The sequence below is a fragment of the Chiloscyllium plagiosum genome, unplaced genomic scaffold (assembly GCF_037043375.1).
Source record: "Chiloscyllium plagiosum isolate Xiang-an unplaced genomic scaffold, Cpla_swu_hap1 HiC_scaffold_20, whole genome shotgun sequence".
NCBI classification, from domain to species: domain Eukaryota; kingdom Metazoa; phylum Chordata; class Chondrichthyes; order Orectolobiformes; family Hemiscylliidae; genus Chiloscyllium; species Chiloscyllium plagiosum.
In genome coordinates this window covers 57055378-57076315 of record NW_028270158.1, presented here as the reverse complement: position 1 = coordinate 57076315, position 20938 = coordinate 57055378, and the positions used below count along the sequence as shown (strand labels likewise).

Below are 20938 nucleotides of genomic sequence, written 5' to 3'. Positions count from 1 at the left end.
GGTTGCGTGTCGGCAGGTCGGTGTGGACTTCTTGGGCCACACTGTAAGTAATCTAATCTAACTAATCTAATCATGAATACTGTCAGGTTTCTGGTTTCCATATTAGAAAAATGATTGAGGCAATGTAAGTGCAAAAATGATCAAGGCTGATGTAAGAACCAAGAAGTTGAATCTGTCGAGGGGGTAAAAACTGAATGGGCTGGGGCTTCTATCGCTGAGAGCTGACCAAAAAGAGATCTTTACAATTATAAAGGAGTTTGTTAGGATAAATTTAGGAAGATGTTTCTACTTGTGGAAGATCAAAGCTAAGAGCTATAAACAAAGGGGTCATCACCAACAAATCTAGTAAGAAAATCAAGAGGGATTTATTTACTTAGAGAAAGGAGCGAATATAGACTTCGCTACCTCAAGTAGTAGTGGAGATGAAGGGTATAGATGCATTAACAGGGAAGCTGGCCAAGTAGCTGAGGGCGAAAGGAGTAGGAGGTAGGGTGAGATGAAGTAGGGTAAGAAGAAGCTCATAGGTCTCCCCATGGGAGACTCATTAGCAAGGTTAGATCTCTTGGAATGCAGGGAGAACTAGCCATTTGGATATCGAACTGGCTCAAAGCTAGAAGACAGAAGGTGATGGTGGAGGGTTGTTTTTCAGACTGAGGCCTGTGACCAGTGGAATGCCACAAGGATCGATGCTGAGTCCACTAATATTGACACCAAAATGGGTGGTGTCGTGGATAAGGAAGAAGATTACCTCAGATTATAATGGATCTTGATCAGATGGGTCAATGGGCTGAGGAGTGACAGATGGAGTTTAATTTAGATAAATGTGAGATGCTGCATTTTGGGAAAGCAAATCTTAGCAGGACATATATGCTTAATGGTAAGGTCCTTGGGAGTGTTGCTGAACAAAGAAACATTGGAGTACAGGTTCATAGCTCTTTGAAAGTGGAGTTGCAGGTAGATAAGATAGTGAAGGCGTTTGGTATGCTTTCCTTTATTGGTCAGAGTATTGAGTACAGGAGATGGGAGGTCATGTTGCGGCTATACAGGTCATTGGTTAGGCCACTTTTGGAACATTGCATGCAATTCTGGTCTCCTTCATTTTGGAAGGATTAGATTAGATTAGATTAGATTACTTAGTGTGGAAACAGGCCCTTCGGCCCAACAAGCCCACACCGCCCTGCCGAAGCGCAACCCACCCATACCCCTACATTTACCCCTTACCTAACACTACGGGCAATTTAGCATGATTTTGTGAAACTTGAAAGGGTTCAGAAAAGATTTACAAGGATGTTGCCAGGGTTGGAGGATTTGAGCTACAGGGAGAGATTGAATAGGCTAGGACTGTTTTTTCCTGAAGCATCTGAGGCTGAGGGATGACCTTATGGAGGTTTGTAAAATCATGAGGTTTATAGTTAGGATAAATAGACAAAGTCTTTTCCCTGTGGTCGGGGAGTCCAGAACTAGAGGGCATAGATTTAAGGTGAGAGGGGAAAGATATAAAAGAGACCTAATGGGTAACTGTTTTTCACTGACGTTGGTACGTCTATGGAATGAACTGCCAGAGGAAGTGGTGGAGGCTGGTACAATTGCAATGTTTTAAAAGGCATCTGGATGGTTATATGAATTTGGGCCAAGTACTGGCAGGTGGGACTAGATTAGATTGGGATATCTGGTCGGCATGGATGAGTTGGACCGAAGGGTCTGTATCTGTACTGTGCATCTCTGACTCTATCTGGAGGATAAATAAAACTATGATAAATTGGGCCATAGGCCGTGTTTCTGTACTGTAAATTTTGTTTAAATTAAACAAAACCTTAAAATTTAAAGGAGTACTAGAGAAATGTCCTTTTACAGTTTGCTAAGAATTTGGAATTCTTAGGCACAACATGTAAGTACATTGTGTGCACGTGCTCTTTAATGTGCTTGGAAAATGGAATATTATTGATTTTAGTGAATTTGACAGAGAATGAAATTCCACTAATGGATTTTTAAATGGAGAATAACACTATGATCCCTAATAACTGGCCTCTTTCATAACTCTTTAAATTATTTTGAAGTGTGATATATGTTACTGTGTGCAAAGTGGACGCTGTGTCTGCCAACAATAAGAATGGTTATCCATTAACATCATACCACAATTAATTATTTTTGAGTTAGATGTTTTGTCCAGGTGCTGGTGACTTATTATAAAACGGCGACTTTGTAAATGTCCCAATGATATGTTGCTGCTTTTCACTAAAGCACGTTTTTACATCTAAAGCCAATTGGTTCCGTGAGCCAACCAGTCAGGATTCCATATTGGGTATTTTGTGTCTAATTGATTTCACTGAATCTTCTGTTAGATTTTATTTGCTGTTTCAATACTATAACCACTTCATCATGCACCTACTGTCTTCCTTTAGCTTAGGTTGTGAGCTTGAGGTCATGTCTTAACTCGCACCAAGTCCCAATCACCCATCATTGACCTTCATTTGGTTCAGGGTTAAGCAGTGCCTTGACTTTTTAAAATTCTTGATATCATTATCAAATCCTATCCATGGTCTCGCCTTTCCCTGTCTCCAGAATCTACTCCAGGCCCACCCCCTCCACTGAGATCACTGCATTTTTCAAATTCTGGCCATCCCAAGTTTGATCGCTACTCCATTGGTAGTCCATTTAAATTGTCAAGGGCTAAACTCTCTGGAATTCTGTATCTTTAACCTCCTTTACCCCGTTTTACCATTATGTATCTCTTTTTTGCTCTCTTGAAGCCTAGCTGTTTAACTGAATCAATCCTAACACCACTCTGTTCATATGTCAGATTTAGCTTGACCATGCTCCTATGAAGTTCCTTACAACATTTTACAGTATTACGGGCACTATGTAAAAACACGTAGTTGTCCAATATCCATACACCAGGATAAATCTGGTTCAGCAAATCTTTTAGCCAGCCTGTGAAGCTTTAGGATCCACTCTACTGGTAGGGCAGATAGTTGGCTTGGTGTGGGGGAAGAGGAGGAAGGAAAGGAGGCTACCAGAACTCTGCATCCAGGTGCTGAACTTACAGAGCCATAGAAATGATGTAGCAGAGAAGGAGACAGTTTGGCCCAATTTGTTCACACCAAACCAAAGACCGATTAGGTTAGGATCTCTGGTCAGTGTGGACAGTTTGGACTGAAAGCTCTGTTCCTGTGCTGTACATCTCTATGACTTTATGCCATTTCTAATCCCATCTTCTTGCCTGTGAGCCATAGCCCTTTAACCTACAGCACTTAAGGTGCAGAACCAGCACTTAAAAGAATTTAATAACTGTCTCCACTACCAACTCAGACAGTGAATTTCATGCACCACCATCCTCTGCATGTAAAAATCTTGCCTCACATCCTCTCTACTCCTTCTGCCACAGAGCTTGAATGCTGTGAGTGCCGCTTGGCTAAACCAGAATGCTGTGGAGTTGGGTGAAAACAGAGAGTTGCAACAGGTAAGTGGTAATTAAACTGAATTTCAAGCTAAACCTTTGAGCTAAATCAATTCCTTAGTACAGTAACTAAGAGTTACTCTGGGTGTAGTTTTAGTCAAATTTCTGAAACGAGTCAGCTGAGTCACTCTCTGCTGAAGCTGGTTAACTGAACCTTGTGGTGAATTTGTGTGGAAGGAAGTTTTTACTAAGTTACATCCTGATGTGAATGAAGAAACCAGGCACCAAAGTGGTACATGGCTGGAAATCCCAGATTGTAAAGCTAGTAAGCCACCTTAACAAAACAGGGATGCCACTTGAAGCCTGAGAAATGTGTTGCAGCCTGGAGCTGCTACACTGTCTGGTATTTTCTGCATAATTTTGAGGAGTCCTGGCTCCTGCCTTATCCGAGTTGTAATTTTTCCAGCTATTTTCAAACTCAGCTGCTTTCTTTTTTTTTTTCTCCCTGGGCACATTGTTTTGTAACTCCAAAAGACTTCAGTTACAACCCTGTACTACTTTGCTGCAATGATTCAGCCCAGTTCTTCACATATTTAGGTCTCCATTCCTACTGTTATAGAGTTATAGAGATGTACAGCATGGAAACAGACCCTTCGGTCCAACCCGTCCATGCTGACCAGATGTCCCAACCCAATCTAGTCCCACCTGCCAGCACCTTGCCCATATCCCTCCAAACTCTTCCTGCTCATGTACCCACCTTGAGCAAATCTCTCTCTGCCAGTTCAGATTGGAAGATTCTGTTGTGAGCTGCTGTTTGAATGCTGCACTGCTCCACAGTCACTCCAGAGCTTTTTGCACAGAAAGCAATGATCAAAGTTGACTAAAGAAGGGTTCAGAATAAATTAGAAGTTTTGGAGATAATTAGCTTTGCTGTAACTTTTCTTGGAAGATAATTGGGAAGTTCTGCTCCAAAACATCTCTGCTTGTGTTCTTCAGGCGAGTGTCTTGGCCCAACTATCTTCAGCTGCTTCTTAATGATCTTCCTTCCATCAATAAAGTTAGAAGCAAGAATGTGCAGTCATCAGCAAATAGTGTTCAGCACCATTTCATCCATGGTCAAATGCATCAAGACCTGGGCAAAATATCCAGCCTTGTAACACTTTGTGCCCCACAAGTTCCAGATGATAACCATTTCTAACAACAGAGAATGTAACCCTCCATTGATTGCTACCATCACTGCCCTGCTATCAACATCCTAGGGGTTACCATGACTAGAAATGGACCTAGACAAGCCATATAAATACAATGGCTGGAAGAGCAGGTCAAAGATTAGGAATACTGCAGGAAATAACTCAACTACCAGCTTCCCTAAAGCTTGTCCACCATCTACAAGACATGTCAGGATGGAATACTCCCTACTTGCCTGGATGCCTACAGCTCCAACAACACTCAAGCTTGACACCATCCAGGACAAAGCAACATGCTTGATTAGCACCACATCCACTCCCTCCTCCACCGACATTCAATATTTGCAGTGTGTATGTGATCTACAAGATGCATTGCAGAAATTCTGCAAGGCTGCTTGGCATGTTCAAAACCCATGACCACTTCCATCTAAAAGGACAAGGACAGATGATACATGGGAATACCACCATCTGTATATTTCTGTCCATCTGCCCTCCCCATACTGACTTGGAAATATTTTGCTGTTCCTTCAATGGTGTTGGGTCAAAATCCTGGATACCTCTCGCGCTCTCGCTCTCTCACTCACAGTACTGTGGTTCTAGTTGCACCAAATGATCTGCAGTGGTTCAAATATGCACCATAACACCACCACTTTAAAGGCTTTTAGGGATGGGCATTCATAAATGATAATCCAACCAGCAACACCCACATCCTAAGAAGAATGAATAAATTTCAAACGATAGTTTTAAAGTAAATAATAAGCTGCTGGAGCAATGAACAATAAAGGCACACGGACCGTTGCTCAATATAATCTTGCGGTTTTCTTGTGTAAGCTTAACAATATTTTGAAGGGTTTTACAATCTCTTGGTTAATTTGTAACTGTGTTACACACCAGGTCTGTGGTCGGTAGCCATTTCACTGGAATGGTTAAGTGAGGCTCTTCATTGATAAGTTTTGCTCTTGCTGTAGATTAGATCCTCTGCCAGGTTGAATGAGAAGTGGAAAGGGTAATTATGAAAAGAACTTCGTGGGTTGATGTCTTTTCAAATTAAAACACGTTGAATCATGCAGCTATGTGCTCAGCTTGGTTTTGAGATCTGCTTTGTTTTGTGTGTGAGACATAAATCTCGGTCCTAGATATTCAGTATTGATGGATCTGCTAAAGATTCCTTGACCATCTAATAGAGGTAACTTCAAAGAACTTATACCAACCAGCTGACTTGCAGTACTTTATTTTTCAAAAATTATTCATTTCTGCTTTAAATCTGAATTGAATTACTTAACTGCACATTTTTAAAATTTCAGTATGACTTATGTGGAGGATGAAAAGAATGAGGAAAAAGTGTCATGTTAGCAACAATTGATAGAGTTGGTCCTTCATTTTTTAAAAAAAAATTGATTTATTATTGTCAAATGTACCTAAGTATAGTGGAAAAATTTAGTTTTGTGCAGTACAGGCAGATTATACCATATAAAGTGCATAAAGATGATTAGAGTGAGGAATATGGTGCTGTAACTGCAGAGAAGGTGCACAAAGAATGATAAATTAAAAAATTTGAGAGGTCCATTCAGAAGTCTACTAACAGCAGGCAGGAGCTGTTCCTGAATCTATTTGTACGTGTATACAAGCTTTTATATCTTCTGGCCAACGGAAGAGGGTGGAAGAGAGTATGTTGTCAGATGGCGCTTAATGCAGGAAAGTGAGAGGTTATACACATTGGTAGGAAGAATCAAAAGGCAGACTATTATTTAAATGGAGAGGTTCAGAAACCGTGCAGCACAGCGGGATCTGGGTGTTCTAGTGCATGAAACACAAAGGTAACTGTAGGACCAGCAAGAAGTTTAAAGGACATTAGAAGTTTGGTAGGAATTGGAATTAAATTAGGGAAGGCTTGATGCGTCCGTCCAGTGTGTTGGTGAGGCCACATCTGGAGCACTAAGTATAGTTTTGCCCTCTGTATATTTTTTTAAAAATATACAAACGGGAGGCAGTTCAAGAGATTCACTAGACTGATTCCTAGTCTGAAGGGGTAGACTTCTGAAAAACAGATGGATGAGGTTTTTATTTGAGTTCACAAGAATGGTGTGTGATTTTATTGAAACATTAAGGTTTTTGGCAGGGTAGATGTTGAGATGTTTTCACTAATGGGGGAATGTTGAACTAATGGACACCGTTTTAAGAAAATGACAGGGCATTCTCTAAAGTGCAAAGGAATGTCTCTCTTAGAGGGTTGTGAATGTCAAGAATTCTCTACTCCGAGGTGTGGAGGCGAAGTCACTGAAAGTATTTAAAGAGGGGATACGTAGATTTTTTTTTTTCTTATGAAACATTGGAGAAGCTAGGATTACGAGGAGCTGGCACAATAGAGGAGTTGAGGCTCGGTGCACATCAGCATGATCTCTCAGAATGGTGAGGCAAGCTTGAGGGGCTGAATGGTAGTTCTTAACTAACGTTCATCTGTGGTTTATCACCTCTGGTTGGACGTATTGCAGGAGGTTTAATCACATGACCCCAATCCCCCGCAAAGACACACACCTCTCCCTCTCCACCATTGGTTGTCTGACAGGTCAGTTCCCAAAATGACTTGCTTTTTTACACCAATCAGACAGCACATAGACCCTTCATTACTTGAATAAATGATTCTTGACTATCAGTCAAATTGTGTACTTTTAGTCCATGCCCAATATTTTTAAAGCTGGTAAACTTGCAGGCAAGTGGCAAGGAACACTTGTGCCATCCAAGTGCTAAATGGACAAGCAGTTAGAGACAAACAAAAATCTGCAGATGCTGGAATCAGCCCTTTCAGCAGAGCATTGAAATTGCTGTGGAACCTGATTAGTTTTTTAAATAAGATATTTGAATTTCCAGGCTGACTGGAAGGATTGCACAACAAGCTTTCAAATTTTAACATTTTTGTTATAATAAAACAAACCAAATCAACACTGTCTAAATACTATTAAGTAAGTATTTTGTACTTTTAAACCATAGAAGAACATGGCTGTTTAATCACTAAGCTGATGGAATATTCCTCCCCGTGTTATACGTTATTCTTTCCCTTAAATGAATACATAATCTTCAGGACAAGACTGTTCTTAGTTCTCAGATCCTGATGACTTGCTTCATTTCTCCTTTTTCCTGGCAGATGGCTTCCAATCTTGAAACTGACTTTCATGTCAAGGAGAGCATTTGAGATTTTACCCTCTAGCAAAGTTAGCTGGAACTCTGTCTTGAATTGCTGCAGTCCTTGGGGTGTAGGGACACCCAGTGCTGTCAGGATGGGAGCTTTAGGATTTTGATAGTGTGCCTCCACGTCAGGATGTGTGTAGCTTGGATGGGAACTGGCAGGTGACAATGTTCCCAAATATCCCATTATCCTTCAAGGTGGTAGATGTCACGTGTTTGGAAGGTTTTATTGGAGTCTTGGTGAGCTATTGCAGTACATCTTGTAAATGTTAAATCCTGCTGCTACTGTGTGCATCAGTAGTAAAGGGAGTTGATGTTGGAGGTAGTCGGGGTGCCAATGAAGTGGACTGCTTTGGACAGTCTATTGAACTTCTTGAGTATTGATGAGACTGCACTCCTCTCAATCAATCTACTGTCAATGCAGCTTCTTGGCACCTTTCTTCCCTTTTAAAACAACTCCCTGCAACTTTTTAAGTGAAGTCACTTATCTGCTGAATTCCAAGCAGTGACACAAACCCAATTCTTCCTGTTCTTTTAAAACCCTTAGCACCCAATCCCAAAACACAACAATCTCAGATTTTGTAGCACAAGAGAGTATCCCTTGACATTCAGTGACATTACAGTTGTTGAATATTACCCCTATTAACATCTTGGGAGTTACCATTGAATAGAAACTGAACTTGGCCAGCCACAGGAGAAGGTCCCAGAATAGGCATCCTGCAGCAACTGACTCTCTGTTTCTGACTCCTCAAGCCCTCTTCACTATCTACTGCATCGAGACAATGATGGGATCCATTTTTTTACCTGGGTGATTGCAGCTTCATCAACACTCCAGAGCTTGATAGCATCCAGGGAAAAAGCTGCCTGCTTGGCATCCCATTTAACATCACTCCCTCCATCATGGGTGCGGACAGGCTGCAGCAATTTGCCAAGGTTCGTTCAACAACACCTTCCAAAGCCATGACCTCTACTTTACCGCTGAAAAGCTCAAGGCTAGCAGATGCATGGGGCACCCTCACCATCTGCAAGTTCCCTTCTAAGTTGTACACTCTACTGTAATGAAAATGTATTAGTTATTCCTTCTCCATTGTTGGGTCAAAAATACAAAAATCCATTGCCACTTGTTTCTCATGTAATTGCTGTAGTAAGAAACCTTAACAGGACAGTATTTGTATGATCATTTTGTAAGTGCAGGATGAACCAATTCCAGAGCAGAGGAGGGAAAAGATTCCCCTTTACAAATTTCTCCCAATCATGGTTTAGTTTTTAATGCTTGCAACAGTGATGCTATTCTGTGCCTCTGGCAACCATATTGTATATGTTCTCCTACCTCAAAATGAGGTTCTCACCTCACATCCGCACCATCATGAAGGCTGCTTATTGTCATCTCTGACATTTCTTTGTCTCTGCCTCAGTCTTGTGTTGCTGAAGTCCTCAGTCGTGCCTGTTGTTACCTCTCGACTTGACTATTCCAAAACTCTCCTCTTTGGCCTCTTGAACTCCACCCTCCATAAGTTTCAGGTTATTCAAATAATTCCGCTGCCTGTGTTCTTGTTGGCATCACTTCCTGCTCACCCATCACTCTTGCACTTGCTACCTACGTTGGCTCCTGGTGAACTAGCACGTTGATTTTAAAATTCACATTCTCATTTCCAAATTCCTCTTTGGTTTTGCCACTCCCCATCTCTGCAAACCTTTCCTGCCCAACAATCCTCAGATTATCTCTTCACTTCTCTTTGAAATCTAGTCTCTCCAAGGTTATTAACATTGTTCTACCATTGGTGATGGGCTATAATTCTGTAATTCCCTCCTTAACTATGTAATCTTCTTCTCTACCTCTTTGCCCTCCTTTTTAAGATAAACCTTAAAATTATCCTGTTTAAGAGCTGTTGCCCATCTGACTTCATGTCTACCTGTTTGTCTCCAAATCTAATTTTCCTTTGTGACTGTCCTGTGAAGCGCCCTAATTATACAGCAGTTTTAATGTAAATGTAAATTGTTGTTAGAACATAACACAATACAGGCCCTTTGTCCCTGGATGTTGTGCCGACCTTTTATCCTTCACTAAGATCAGACTAATCTACATACCCTACATTTTACTATCATCCATGTGCATATCCAAGAGTCACTTAAATGTCCCTAAAGTATCTGACTCTGTTACCACTGCTGGATGTGCAGTCTCTGTGTAAAGAACCTATTTCCGACATCTCCCCCTAAACCTTCCTCCAGCCATCTTACAATTATGCGGCCTCGTGATAGCCATTTCAACTCTGGGAAAAACTCTCTGGCTATCCACTCTATCTATGCTTGTCATCATCTTGTACAACCTCTATCAAGCCACCTCTCCTCCTCCTTTGCTCCAATGAGAAAAACACTAACTCGCTCCACCTTCCTTCATAAGACATGCCCTCCAGTCCAGGCAGCATCCTGGTAAATCTACTCTGCACCCTCTCCAAACCTTCCACATCCTTCCTATAATGAGGGGACCAGAACTGAACACAGTATTCCAAGTGTGGTCCAACCAGGGCTATATAGACCTGCAGCATAATCCTCCTGCAAATGAAAGCCAACACACCATACACCACCTTAACAACTGTATCAACCTGGGTGGCAGCTTTGAGGGAATCTATAGACATGGACCCCAAGATCCCTCTGTTTCTCCACACTGCAAAGAATCCTGCCTTTAACCCTGTAATCTGCATTCTAATTCAACCTTCCAAAATGAATCACTTTTCCAGGTTGAACTCCATCTGCCACTTATCAGCCCAGCTCTGCGTCCTGTTGCAACCTACAACAGCTCTCCACAACTCCACCAACCTTTGTGTCATCAGCAAACTTACTAACCCACCCTTCCACTTCCTCATCCAAGTCATCTATAAAAGTCACAAAGAGCAGAGGTCCCAGAACTGATCCCAGAACACCACTGGTCACTGAGCTCCAGGCTGAATATGTTCCATCTACTACCACTCTCTGTCTTCTATGGGCCAGCCAATTTTGTATCCAGACAGCCAAATTTCCCTCTATCCCATGCCTCCTTTTTTTTAATGAGCCTACCATGGGGAACCTTATCAAACGTCTTGCTAAAATCCACATACATCACATCACTGCTGTACCTTCATCAAAGTTTTTTTTTGTCACATCCTCAAAGAATTCAGTAAGGCTTGTGAGGCATGACCTGTCTCTCACAAAGCTATGCTGACTATCTCTAATCAAGCTATGCTTTTCCAAATAATAATAAATCCTGTCTCTCCGAATCCTCTCCAATAATTTGCCCACCACCGATGCAAGACTGACTGGTCTGTAATTCTCAGGGTTATCCCTATTCCTTTCCTTGAACAAGGGATTAACGTTTGTCACCCTCCAATCATCTGGAGGCACTGAATAACTTCAGAGTAGTTGCAGTTTTACTTGACTTTTAATTGATGGTGAGTTGAAGGATAAATATTTCCATTTCTGAAATCAATTAAGAATAAAAGTAATACTTATTGTGCTCTATTTCACAGAATCAAGATGCTCCGAAGCACTTTATGGTCAGTGAAATATCTTTGTGAATTCTAGTCACTATAAAATGTTGCGGGTTCATGAGGTGCTGTTGAAGAAGCCTTGGCAGTTTCTGTAGTGCACCTTGCAGACTGTATGTAATACAGTGGTAACAATCTCCTTTCTCGGTCAACAGGTTGTGAGGTTGTATCCCACTCCAGAGATTTGAACCACAAAATATCAAACTTCCCTAAAACTTCGCATCGACTTAAATGAAAGACAGACTAGCATTTATGTAGCGCCTTCCACAACCTCAACATAGCAAAGTGTTTTACACCTGACTTTTTTTTTTATAGTGTGGTCACTCATGTAGGAGACCAATTTGTGCACAGCAATTGTCCCAAACAGCAATGACCAGACTGTCTGTTTCTTTTGATATTTATTGAGGGAGAAATATTGGCCAGTACACTGGAATTCCTCTGCTGTCCTTCAGAATAATATTCCTGATGTTTCTGATCCACCTGATAGATCAGAAGGAGTCTTTGATTTTATATCAACTTAACAAAAGTACTTAATAGGACCACATGTGTACCACCTTTTTAACTCTGAAGCGGTAGCAGTTGTGAAATTTTCAGATGTTTATACAAATCTTTCTCTGGGAAACTGAAGTGAGTAGTATCGTACAGGTTTGTAAATAGTGACATGATCTCAAAAACATTATATCTGCATTACTGTTGAATCCAACGACCTGTGCTGCCACCTTCATACTTTGTGACTGCCAGGTTTGGGGTAATTGGCAAAATTCACCAATACTTGAGACATTTAGACAATGTAATATGAAATAGATTGGATTTGCTATAGATACAGAAATGAGACGGAGGAAGATACACTCCAGCAGTTTTGCATTAAGGTAGTGAAATGGGAATCTGGGTTTGCAGAATATGTATAAAACTGTAGACTCTGCTGGAAACACTTGCTGCCATCTGTACAGGAAATGGGAATGTATTTGACCGATTAATACAGGAATTGTTCCAGATTCTCCTGGGGGAGCATGAAGCATATTTGATGTTTCTGTTGCCCAAAGCACTTCTGGTCTCATTAAAGCTAAAATACTTTGAGGTTTTTATTGTAAATACATTTATAAAATGACCAATAGTATGTTTTTGTTTCATTTCATCTTGCAATGAAGCACGTGTAGGGCCTTGGCTCCCTTTTATTTATTTTCCAGTGCCCAGTTCTGGGATAAAATCTGTCACCCACTTGGGTTAGCCCTGAAATACTTAGTTTTGAAATAATCTTTCAAAATTATCCTTTTGCGTGCACCATAGAATATTAGTGAACTTTGCAGGTTAGGGTATTTGTTTAAAAAGGTGATACTCATTCCCTGTTGAAATAGTTGCACTTAGTCTTGGATGTTGAAAGTCAAGCCCTTTTCTAGGTCCTCTCCAATCTCATCCACTGGTGACTGTTGTGTTCTTCCCAGCTTCAGCTCGCCCTGGAAATGTAATTCCACTGAGAAACCTTTTGCTGAATATTCTTCAGTGGGATAAACTGAACAACCTATGCTACAAAGGATAATATCTTCTTAGGCCTTGCTGGAATCCAACCTTTTACCTGAAACTTGAGTGAATAGACGTTATTTTGGATGAATTACGATCAGTTTGACAGTTAACCATCTTGCACAACCCTTTGCCCAACAGCATGTATTTCTGTTGCATCTTTTAATGTAGTAAAACGTTCCAAGGTGGTGAACGGATATTGTTGTCCCACCAGGTTTGACATTGACCCACAAAAAGTGACAGGATCAGAGACCAAACTTGAACAACGAAGTAGATTTAGAGAGGGAGAGAGCCTTTGGGGCAGGGGGCCTCCACATCACCTGTAGAGTTTGGTCCCCAAAGAAAATTGTTAGGAATATAACCTAATCTCTATTTTGTCTTTAAAAACGTTGCCTTTTACTCATTTCTGCTTTAGTGTGTGATGAGTATATGCTTTTGAAACAGGTTCTCTGATGAACACAGTTATCACTCTTAAAAATCCGACATTCTGCCCAAGAAAAGAGAAAAAGTGGACCACTTTGAGGAATCTCCAAATAATTTATTGTAGTTTTATTTTTCTCAAAGAATTTGCACTGACTTACTTGGGGTGTGTGTGTACTTCAACGATAATGTGCAATTGTCAACTCTAGGAGGGCTTGGCATTTTCATTCAAATGCAGGAAGCCAGTGTCTCTGTAAACATAACAAAATGTGAGGAATAGGCATAGAGGAAATGTGATTTACAGGAAAGACTTTTGTATGTATCAGATTGCAGCAATCAAAAGTTGACAAATTGCATTGTGGATCAATGCATGAAAGTTGTCCTGCTTTTTTGTTAGTGTGACTGGATTTAAAAGTTAAACAGGGATTTCTGCCATTCAGTTTTTGTTTTGGTGAAGCTGATATATTTAATACATCCCTACTGATCTTGCCCCTCTGTGGTGCTCAAAATCACCAGAACCTCTGAAAGTTAATTGTTTGAAATTGGGTGGTGGGGAGCCTCGCATACTGTGGAATGTGTGAATGATGTAGTGCTTTGTGTAGTATACCTCCCCTCCATGGAGGTTTGCCAGAATGGACATATTGGCGTACCCAAGAGCAAGTCTTGTGCACTTCGTGTGAGGTTTCTCTTAATGCTTAAATAAGGTGGAAGCAAGGGCAATTTTCATTTAATGCTGCTGAAGTAATTGTACTACTCATGGGGTTGGCCATTGAAAGGGTTGAAGAGAGTCAAAGTCTTTTGTGTAAAACTATTCAAATATGACTGCATGTAAATGCTGCCAGAATCAAAATTATACTTAATGTCTGTGTGTGTGTGGTTTTTCTTTTCCTGTCACATTTATGCCCAAGGCTCATCTACTCCCCTTCTTCCCATCCTGGCTTGCCCATTATTTCCTTCCTTGCAGGTATATCGATGTGAATTTAATTTCAATTACCTTATTTTTTGGTCTGGCTTGCATGTTACTGAATATTTCAATGTTTTCCTAGTGAGCCTACCATCTTACACCCTCTACAGCTTTGACTTCATCCAACTCTGTTCTCTGTATCCTAATCCCATCAAATCCCTTTCATGGATCACTGAGCACCCTCTGTGCTCAGTGATCCATGTTGGCTCCCAATAAAGGTACAGATAAATTCTCATCATTGTTTCCAAATTTCTCCATATCCCGTCCACTGACTATATATGTAATCTCCTCCAATTCTACAACTCTCCAAGGTCTGTGTGCTTATTGACTTCTGACTTTTTTTTTCCCCTCTTTTGGTCCCTTGAGCATCCCTGATTTTAAGTGCCTCACCATTACCCAATGTGCTTTCAACTGGTTAGATCCCAAGTTGTGGAGTTCTCTTTCTCTACCTTTTTGTGTCTCTCTCACCTGAAGCTAGTCCTTTTTGAAATTTACATCTTTAACAAAACAATGGATAATTCCAATATCTCTTCAATACCAAATTTGGCCTACAGCTGTAACACTGTTGTGCTCATGATCTACCTGTATAGCGCACAAAGCAATGCATTTCACAGTATCTCGGTACGACAATAAATCAGTGAAAACTTGAATGCTATCAATGTGCTTTCGCTGAAAACATGTACCTTGGGCAAATATTTAGGGTGCTGACACATTACTATTGACGATACCTTCCAGTTGTCAAATAATATCCCAATGCCCATTGGCTAGGCTAATGTGGGTAAAGAATTGACTTGAGAGGAATCTCTCCAAAGGATTGCTCCACCCACCCATTGAAGAATGTCTCAGCATGACTCCTCATCTTGGGAGGAGCAGAGTAGGGTGGGGTACAGGGTAACTACATTATCATTCTGTAAGTGACGCATGGCTTCTGATACTTCAAACATTTCTTAATGAAGATAAAAACCTTTCCAACAAATTTTTGGTCAGGTTTGAAAAGGCGATTCTGCTTCAAATGGTATTCACATGCCTGATTGTTCAGTGCTGCCTTGCCTTCATAGTAACATCAATTCAATCACAAAAGCCTGTTTTTCTACCATCACCCCCTATTCAGTCGCACTGTCCAATTATGTGTATCGGCCTTTGTTTGATAGCCATAAACACATTGTCTGCCTTAAATTGTTGCCCTATTTCATGTCTTTTCTCAAAACAGGAGGGAGGCTTGAGGATCACTTGCATTAAACTCCCAGGGCTAATGATGATGATGAATTGCCAAAGTTTTTAGCTGGCTGCAAAATCTGAGTTACTTAGCAAGATCTACTCTCGTTGCCCATGGTTTCAATGTTTTGATATTATGCAATTATCTTTTTTTTCCATTTAATTTATTATATTGTCAATATATGGTTTATTTTAAATATGTAATGTAGTTAAATCTTATGTAATGCCGTACTGTTTTTAACAGTTATTTTTTAAAAAGAAATTCTCAAAGTACTATCCATTTCACAATGAAGTGCACGGTGTTTGGCCGTTTTGTACAGGACCAACATAACAAATTTAGTATGAGGTTGGAGGTGTTTTTAATAGCACAATCCTTTTTCCACTGGGACTAAATGTTCCATTGACTGCTGATCTGCTTAAAAATGGGTAGGAGACCTTCTAGATCATGCATCAGCATTCTAATTTCTGGAATACACTCCCTTGGCCTCCTTCATCTTCACCTTTCCCCACAAGTGATGCTCCTTAAAATAATTCCTACTTCAGCTAGGATTTGGGTCACCTGCTTTAATATCTCCTTTATATGGGTCAGTATCATTTCCTGATATAGGGCTTCTGCCCAAAACATCGATTCTCCTGCTCCTTGGATGCTGCCTGACCTCCTGTGCTTTTCCAGCAGCACGCTCTCGACTCTGTATCCAACTTTAATTGATAAAGCTTCCATGATGCAACTTGGAATGTTTTATGATTTTATATCGTATCTATAAATGCAAGCTATTGTCATTTCAGAGCAAAAGTTATATACTATTGAAATCTGAAATTGAATGCAAAAATTTCTGGAAATAATTGTATCATGTCAAAAATACTATACTGAGTTGGGAAACTCCAGTATCTGTTAACACAGTTGACTTTTATTCTGTCTGTCTTCAGACATGCTTGAGCTCTTAAAGTTCTTTACTTTTGAATTCCACGCTCTTTATGTCATTGTGGGTACTGCTGTATTCACCCAGTCCATGTTTGAAAGGACTATCCATTTAATGTAAAACTAATAGCTAAGCAGGCACCTTTTTAAAGAATTTAACGAATGAGCCTGACTATAGTTCTTAGATACATCATCACACAGCACTATTTTTTTTTTTTGGAACATCTGGTTAGCATTCCTTACCCATCCATTCATTTGAACCCATAGTTACAATTGCTTTGTGTGCTATACAGGCAGATCATGAGCACAACACAGTGTTACAATAGCTTGGCTTGTCTCGCATATTTCTAGTAACAACTCCTTGTCTTTGTATAATGCCTTTTTTAATGTAGTAAAACATCCCAAGTGCTTCATGGGAGCAAGTTACTCAGACATTTTGACTCCTGACCACATTAGATAACAGGGCAGCTGACCAAAAGCTTTGTCAAGGTTTTTAAGGAGCAACTAAGTAGAGGCAGGGTAGAGGGATTTTGCAAGGGCTAGGACTTGGGTAACTGCGGGCTCAACTGGCAATAAAGGAACAATTAAATTCTAGGTACTGAAGAAGGTGCAAAACACACTTTAAAAAAAATCATGGGGGAAACTTTTTTTGCCTTGGAATATTAGAGGCTGAGGGGTGACCTCATAAAGGCACTTAAAATCATGAGGGACATGGATAAGAGCCAAGTTCTCTTTCCCAAAGTAGGGGAGTCCAAAATTAGAGGGTTTGGTTTAATGTGAGAGGAGAAAGATTCAAAAGGGACTCTAGGGGCAGTTGTTTCATGCAGAGGGTGGGGCGTGTATGGACCGAGCTGCCAGAAGACTTGGTGGAGCCTGGTACAATTACAACATTTAAAAGGCATCTGGGTGGGTATATGAATAGGAAGGGTTTAGAGGAATATGGGCTAAATGCTGGCAAATAGGACTAGATCCGTTTAGGATGTCTATCTGGTTGATGCAGATAATTTTGACCAAAGGATCTGTTTCCATGCTTGATAATTCTGGCTTTTATTGGTAGAGGAATTGAGTTCCGGAGTCCTGAGGTCATGATGCAGTTGTATAAGACTCTGGTACGGCCGCATCTGGAATATTGTGTGCAGTTTTGGTCGCCATACTATAGGAAGGATGTGGAGGCATTGGAACGGGTGCAGAGGAGGTTTACCAGGATGTTGCCTGGTATGGAAGGAAAATCGTATGAGGAAAGACTGAGGCACTTGGGGCTGTTTTCACTAGAGAAAAGAAGGTTTAGGGGTGACTTGATTGAGGTGTACAAGATGATTAGGGGGTTAGATAGGGTCGACAGTATGAACCTTTTCCCGCGTATTGAGTCGGGTATTACAAGGGGGCATAGCTTTAAATTAAGGGGGGGTAGATATAGGACTGATGTTAGGGGTAGGTTCTTCACTCAGCGAGTCGTTAGTTCATGGAATGCCCTGCCAGTAACAGTGGTGGACTCTCCCTCTTTATGGGCATTTAAGAGGGCATTGGATAGGTATATGGAGGATAGTGGGTTAGTGTAGTTTAGGTGGGCTTGGATCGGCGCAACATCGAGGGCCCAAGGGCCTGTACTGCGCTGTATTCTTCTATGTTCTATGTTCTATAACTTCGATGCTATAATAATTATAAATAAACAGAGAAGGTTAAACCAACTGGGAGCTCTTTACACTAGAAAAGGCTGAGGGGTGATCTGATGTTTTAAATTTTAAGGACGAGATGAATTGGATAGGTAGATATAAAAATGTTTCCACTGGTGAGATCGATCAAAGTTGGGAATTCTAATCATAACATAGTCATTAATAGACCCAATAAGGAGAAATTTAAACAAAAAAAGTGTGCTGAAAAAAATCAGCAGGTCTGGCAGCAGCTGTTAAGAGGGAAAATGCCTTAAAAACAACTTTAACTTTTGGTATCACATTTTATACTCTTGCCCCACTGAAAATAAGACTGATAGCAGAGATAAGTGAGAGGGCAAAACTAATGTAATAAAGAAGGGTCACTGGACTCAATGTGAACTCTGTTTCTCTTCCCACTGATGCTGCCAGGCTTGCTGAGTTTCTCCAGCTGAGTATTTGTAGAATAATATGCTGCTAATGCAACACCCAAGATTAGTTGGAGGCTGGTCATGTGAAACATGAACACTGGCAAAAATCAGTAGGGTTGGTGCTGTAAATTCTTTGTTATCTTGGAATGCTTGTATTGTTTATTATGACATCAGTTTCATTTTCCACTGTTAGCTTTCACATTAAGTTATTGATTGCACTCTTTATTACAACACTTTGAGCCTATGTTTTACCTTTTAACATGTAGCCTTAAATCACACAACTAACCAATCAATCAATATTATTATTTCAGTTTCCAATGCATGAAGTCTATCTTTCATTAATCAGTGCACTCATTTTACTTAATCTGCAAAACCAACAAATTGTGCCAGATGTTTTAATCCCAAAGGAAGAATTTTGGATCTGCAGTAAAATCGAACTAACTTACACACTGAAATTTATTTTCTTCACTTATCTTGGCCTATTGTGGACCTTTTGTTTTATTGCTGGTCTCTTCTCTCTTCCTTGCTATTTATAAAATTGTTCACTTGTACAGTTACTTCCCAAACACACTTCTGTCAAGCCTGGAGCGTGTTTGCTTCTGCTTGACCTTTCCTGCCTATTGATTTTTCACACCTATGTATAGGGGTCATGTTTCAATTTTGGGTGATTGGACAGCCCCCTCTCTCAAAGTATTGTTAAAAAATCAGCTATTGTTTTTACCTCCCCCTTTTTATGTTTGTCCTGAACCTCCCAGTACATTGTCCTGTACATCATGTTCTACGATTTGTGACCCCATGCAGCTTAACATCATTTTGAATCATGAATATTTTTGTTTGCACATTGCAAAATTTCATTGCTGCAAAAAAAATTGATCACAGATGCTGCCAGAGTGCCAGTTGCTCCACTTCTGCCAATTCATTACCTTCCCTTCTGCTTCCCATTAACCAAGCAATTTTCATGATACTAGATACATGGGAGGAGGCGCATGTGAGTTGCCATCTAGATTGTCAAAATATTAGAGACTGGAATGATTGGAATTTTGGATGATTTTAGTTAGTTTGTATTGTGGATCTTCACAAGCAGAGATTTAGACTAGAGTTTGCAATTTAAAACAATTTTTAAAAATCACTTAGCCACTGTTCTGTCAACACGTCACCTTGTTTTTATATGTACCTTTTTAACATGGTGAACTATTCCAAAGTGTACAGGGGAGCAATTATCAAATGAAGCTAGATATTGTGTGACTGAAAGAGAAATTGTGGAAGATGTCCAAATAAGCTTGGTAAAATACCAAAGTTTTTGAGGAACATTTCCAAATCATAACTACTTAATGTTTTTTGTGCTTCACTGGTGGATCAAGTATTGTGTTTTTAGTTTTTCTTAATTTAGCGAAGCTGTTTCCTACACAATGAAAAACATACTTGGATCTTTTAACTGTTGGCAAATATTGAGACTGTTTCCCTGAAGAACTGAAAGGTTGATCCTTTGATCTGTTTTGTGTTCTTCATAACCTGTGACATTAGGTTTTGTTCATCACCCCATGCTGTGATAGTGAGATCTAAACAGAAGACTACTTGGTGGATCCAGTTGGGGCCTCTCTGTAATCAGCTGGAATAGTTCTATTTCAATGGGCTGAGGAACAAAAACAGCCTTAAAACCTCCAGGCGGCATCCTAGAATTGGGACACTGTGAACTCCCACATCACTGCAGCACTTTTGTAAATAAAGGAACAGTCCTTTTGGTTGTGTTTCTAAATGATGACTGTTTATTCCCCTTTGGTTTGATGCTTTGGAAGTTATGATAGTTTGTAATCTTTTTAGATGACGATTTAAATAATACAGTAATGAAAGACGGTTATGATTTTATTGTGTATTAGTGTTTTGCTGAGTACCATTGGGGCTATATTCTTCTATCAGGACTGAGTAAGAATTGTAATCAGCTTTGGGATGCCATGCCATGGTTACCTTTTGCTCATGATAAGGTTTGATTAATTTGCAGCTTTACTGAGAGTTGGAATCAAAGAAGCCTGGTCTGCAACATATCTTCTGACCATAGATTTTGACACATGGGTTTGAAAAGAAAAGTTTGAGACATTTAACCAAATTAGCTTGAAAACCATATGCTTTCCTTTACTTTTTTAAAAAAACTCATTTAGTTGTCATAAAATAGTGATATGGTTAGCCGGGCATGCTTCAGTTAGACATCTGCATCAGAACTTTCTACTCCTGTACAGTTGCCAGTAAAAATAAATATGAATTTGATCAGAATTTAGTCAGTTGTGCTGTTGCCTAGAGTCACAACAGAAAAAAATTGTAGTACTCAGCAGATCTGGCAGCATCAATGGAGAGAGACACACACAAAGTTTGTTTCAGTTGGTTGACACTTTCATTACAACTGATGTTGGCAGATGTGAGTACATCAAAGGTACCCATTACTGTATATGACCCACAGCCCTACTTTCATGGCCAGTTTTTTTTCCACTGCCACATTTTCAGAACCAGTGAATTAACCAATCACTACGAAGCTAATCCCA

The 20938-nt window shown here is 40.2% G+C and overlaps 1 protein-coding gene across 3 annotated transcripts in view; it reads left to right on the top strand.

Annotated features, from left to right (window-relative positions):
• Positions 1–20938, top strand: part of nherf2 (NHERF family PDZ scaffold protein 2) — a 123500-nt gene that overhangs the window by 10088 nt on the left and 92474 nt on the right. The window contains exons 3-4 of one of the 3 annotated variants that reach the window (XM_087997976.1): positions 3386–3460; positions 11271–11297. The exons of 1 other annotated variant lie outside the window; for it this stretch is intronic. In XM_087997976.1, the coding sequence (XP_087854102.1) occupies positions 3386–3460; positions 11271–11297 (102 nt within the window). The remainder of the gene's footprint in view (positions 1–3385; positions 3461–11270; positions 11298–20938) is intronic. One more of the 3 variants, XM_087997977.1, reaches the window with a different exon arrangement.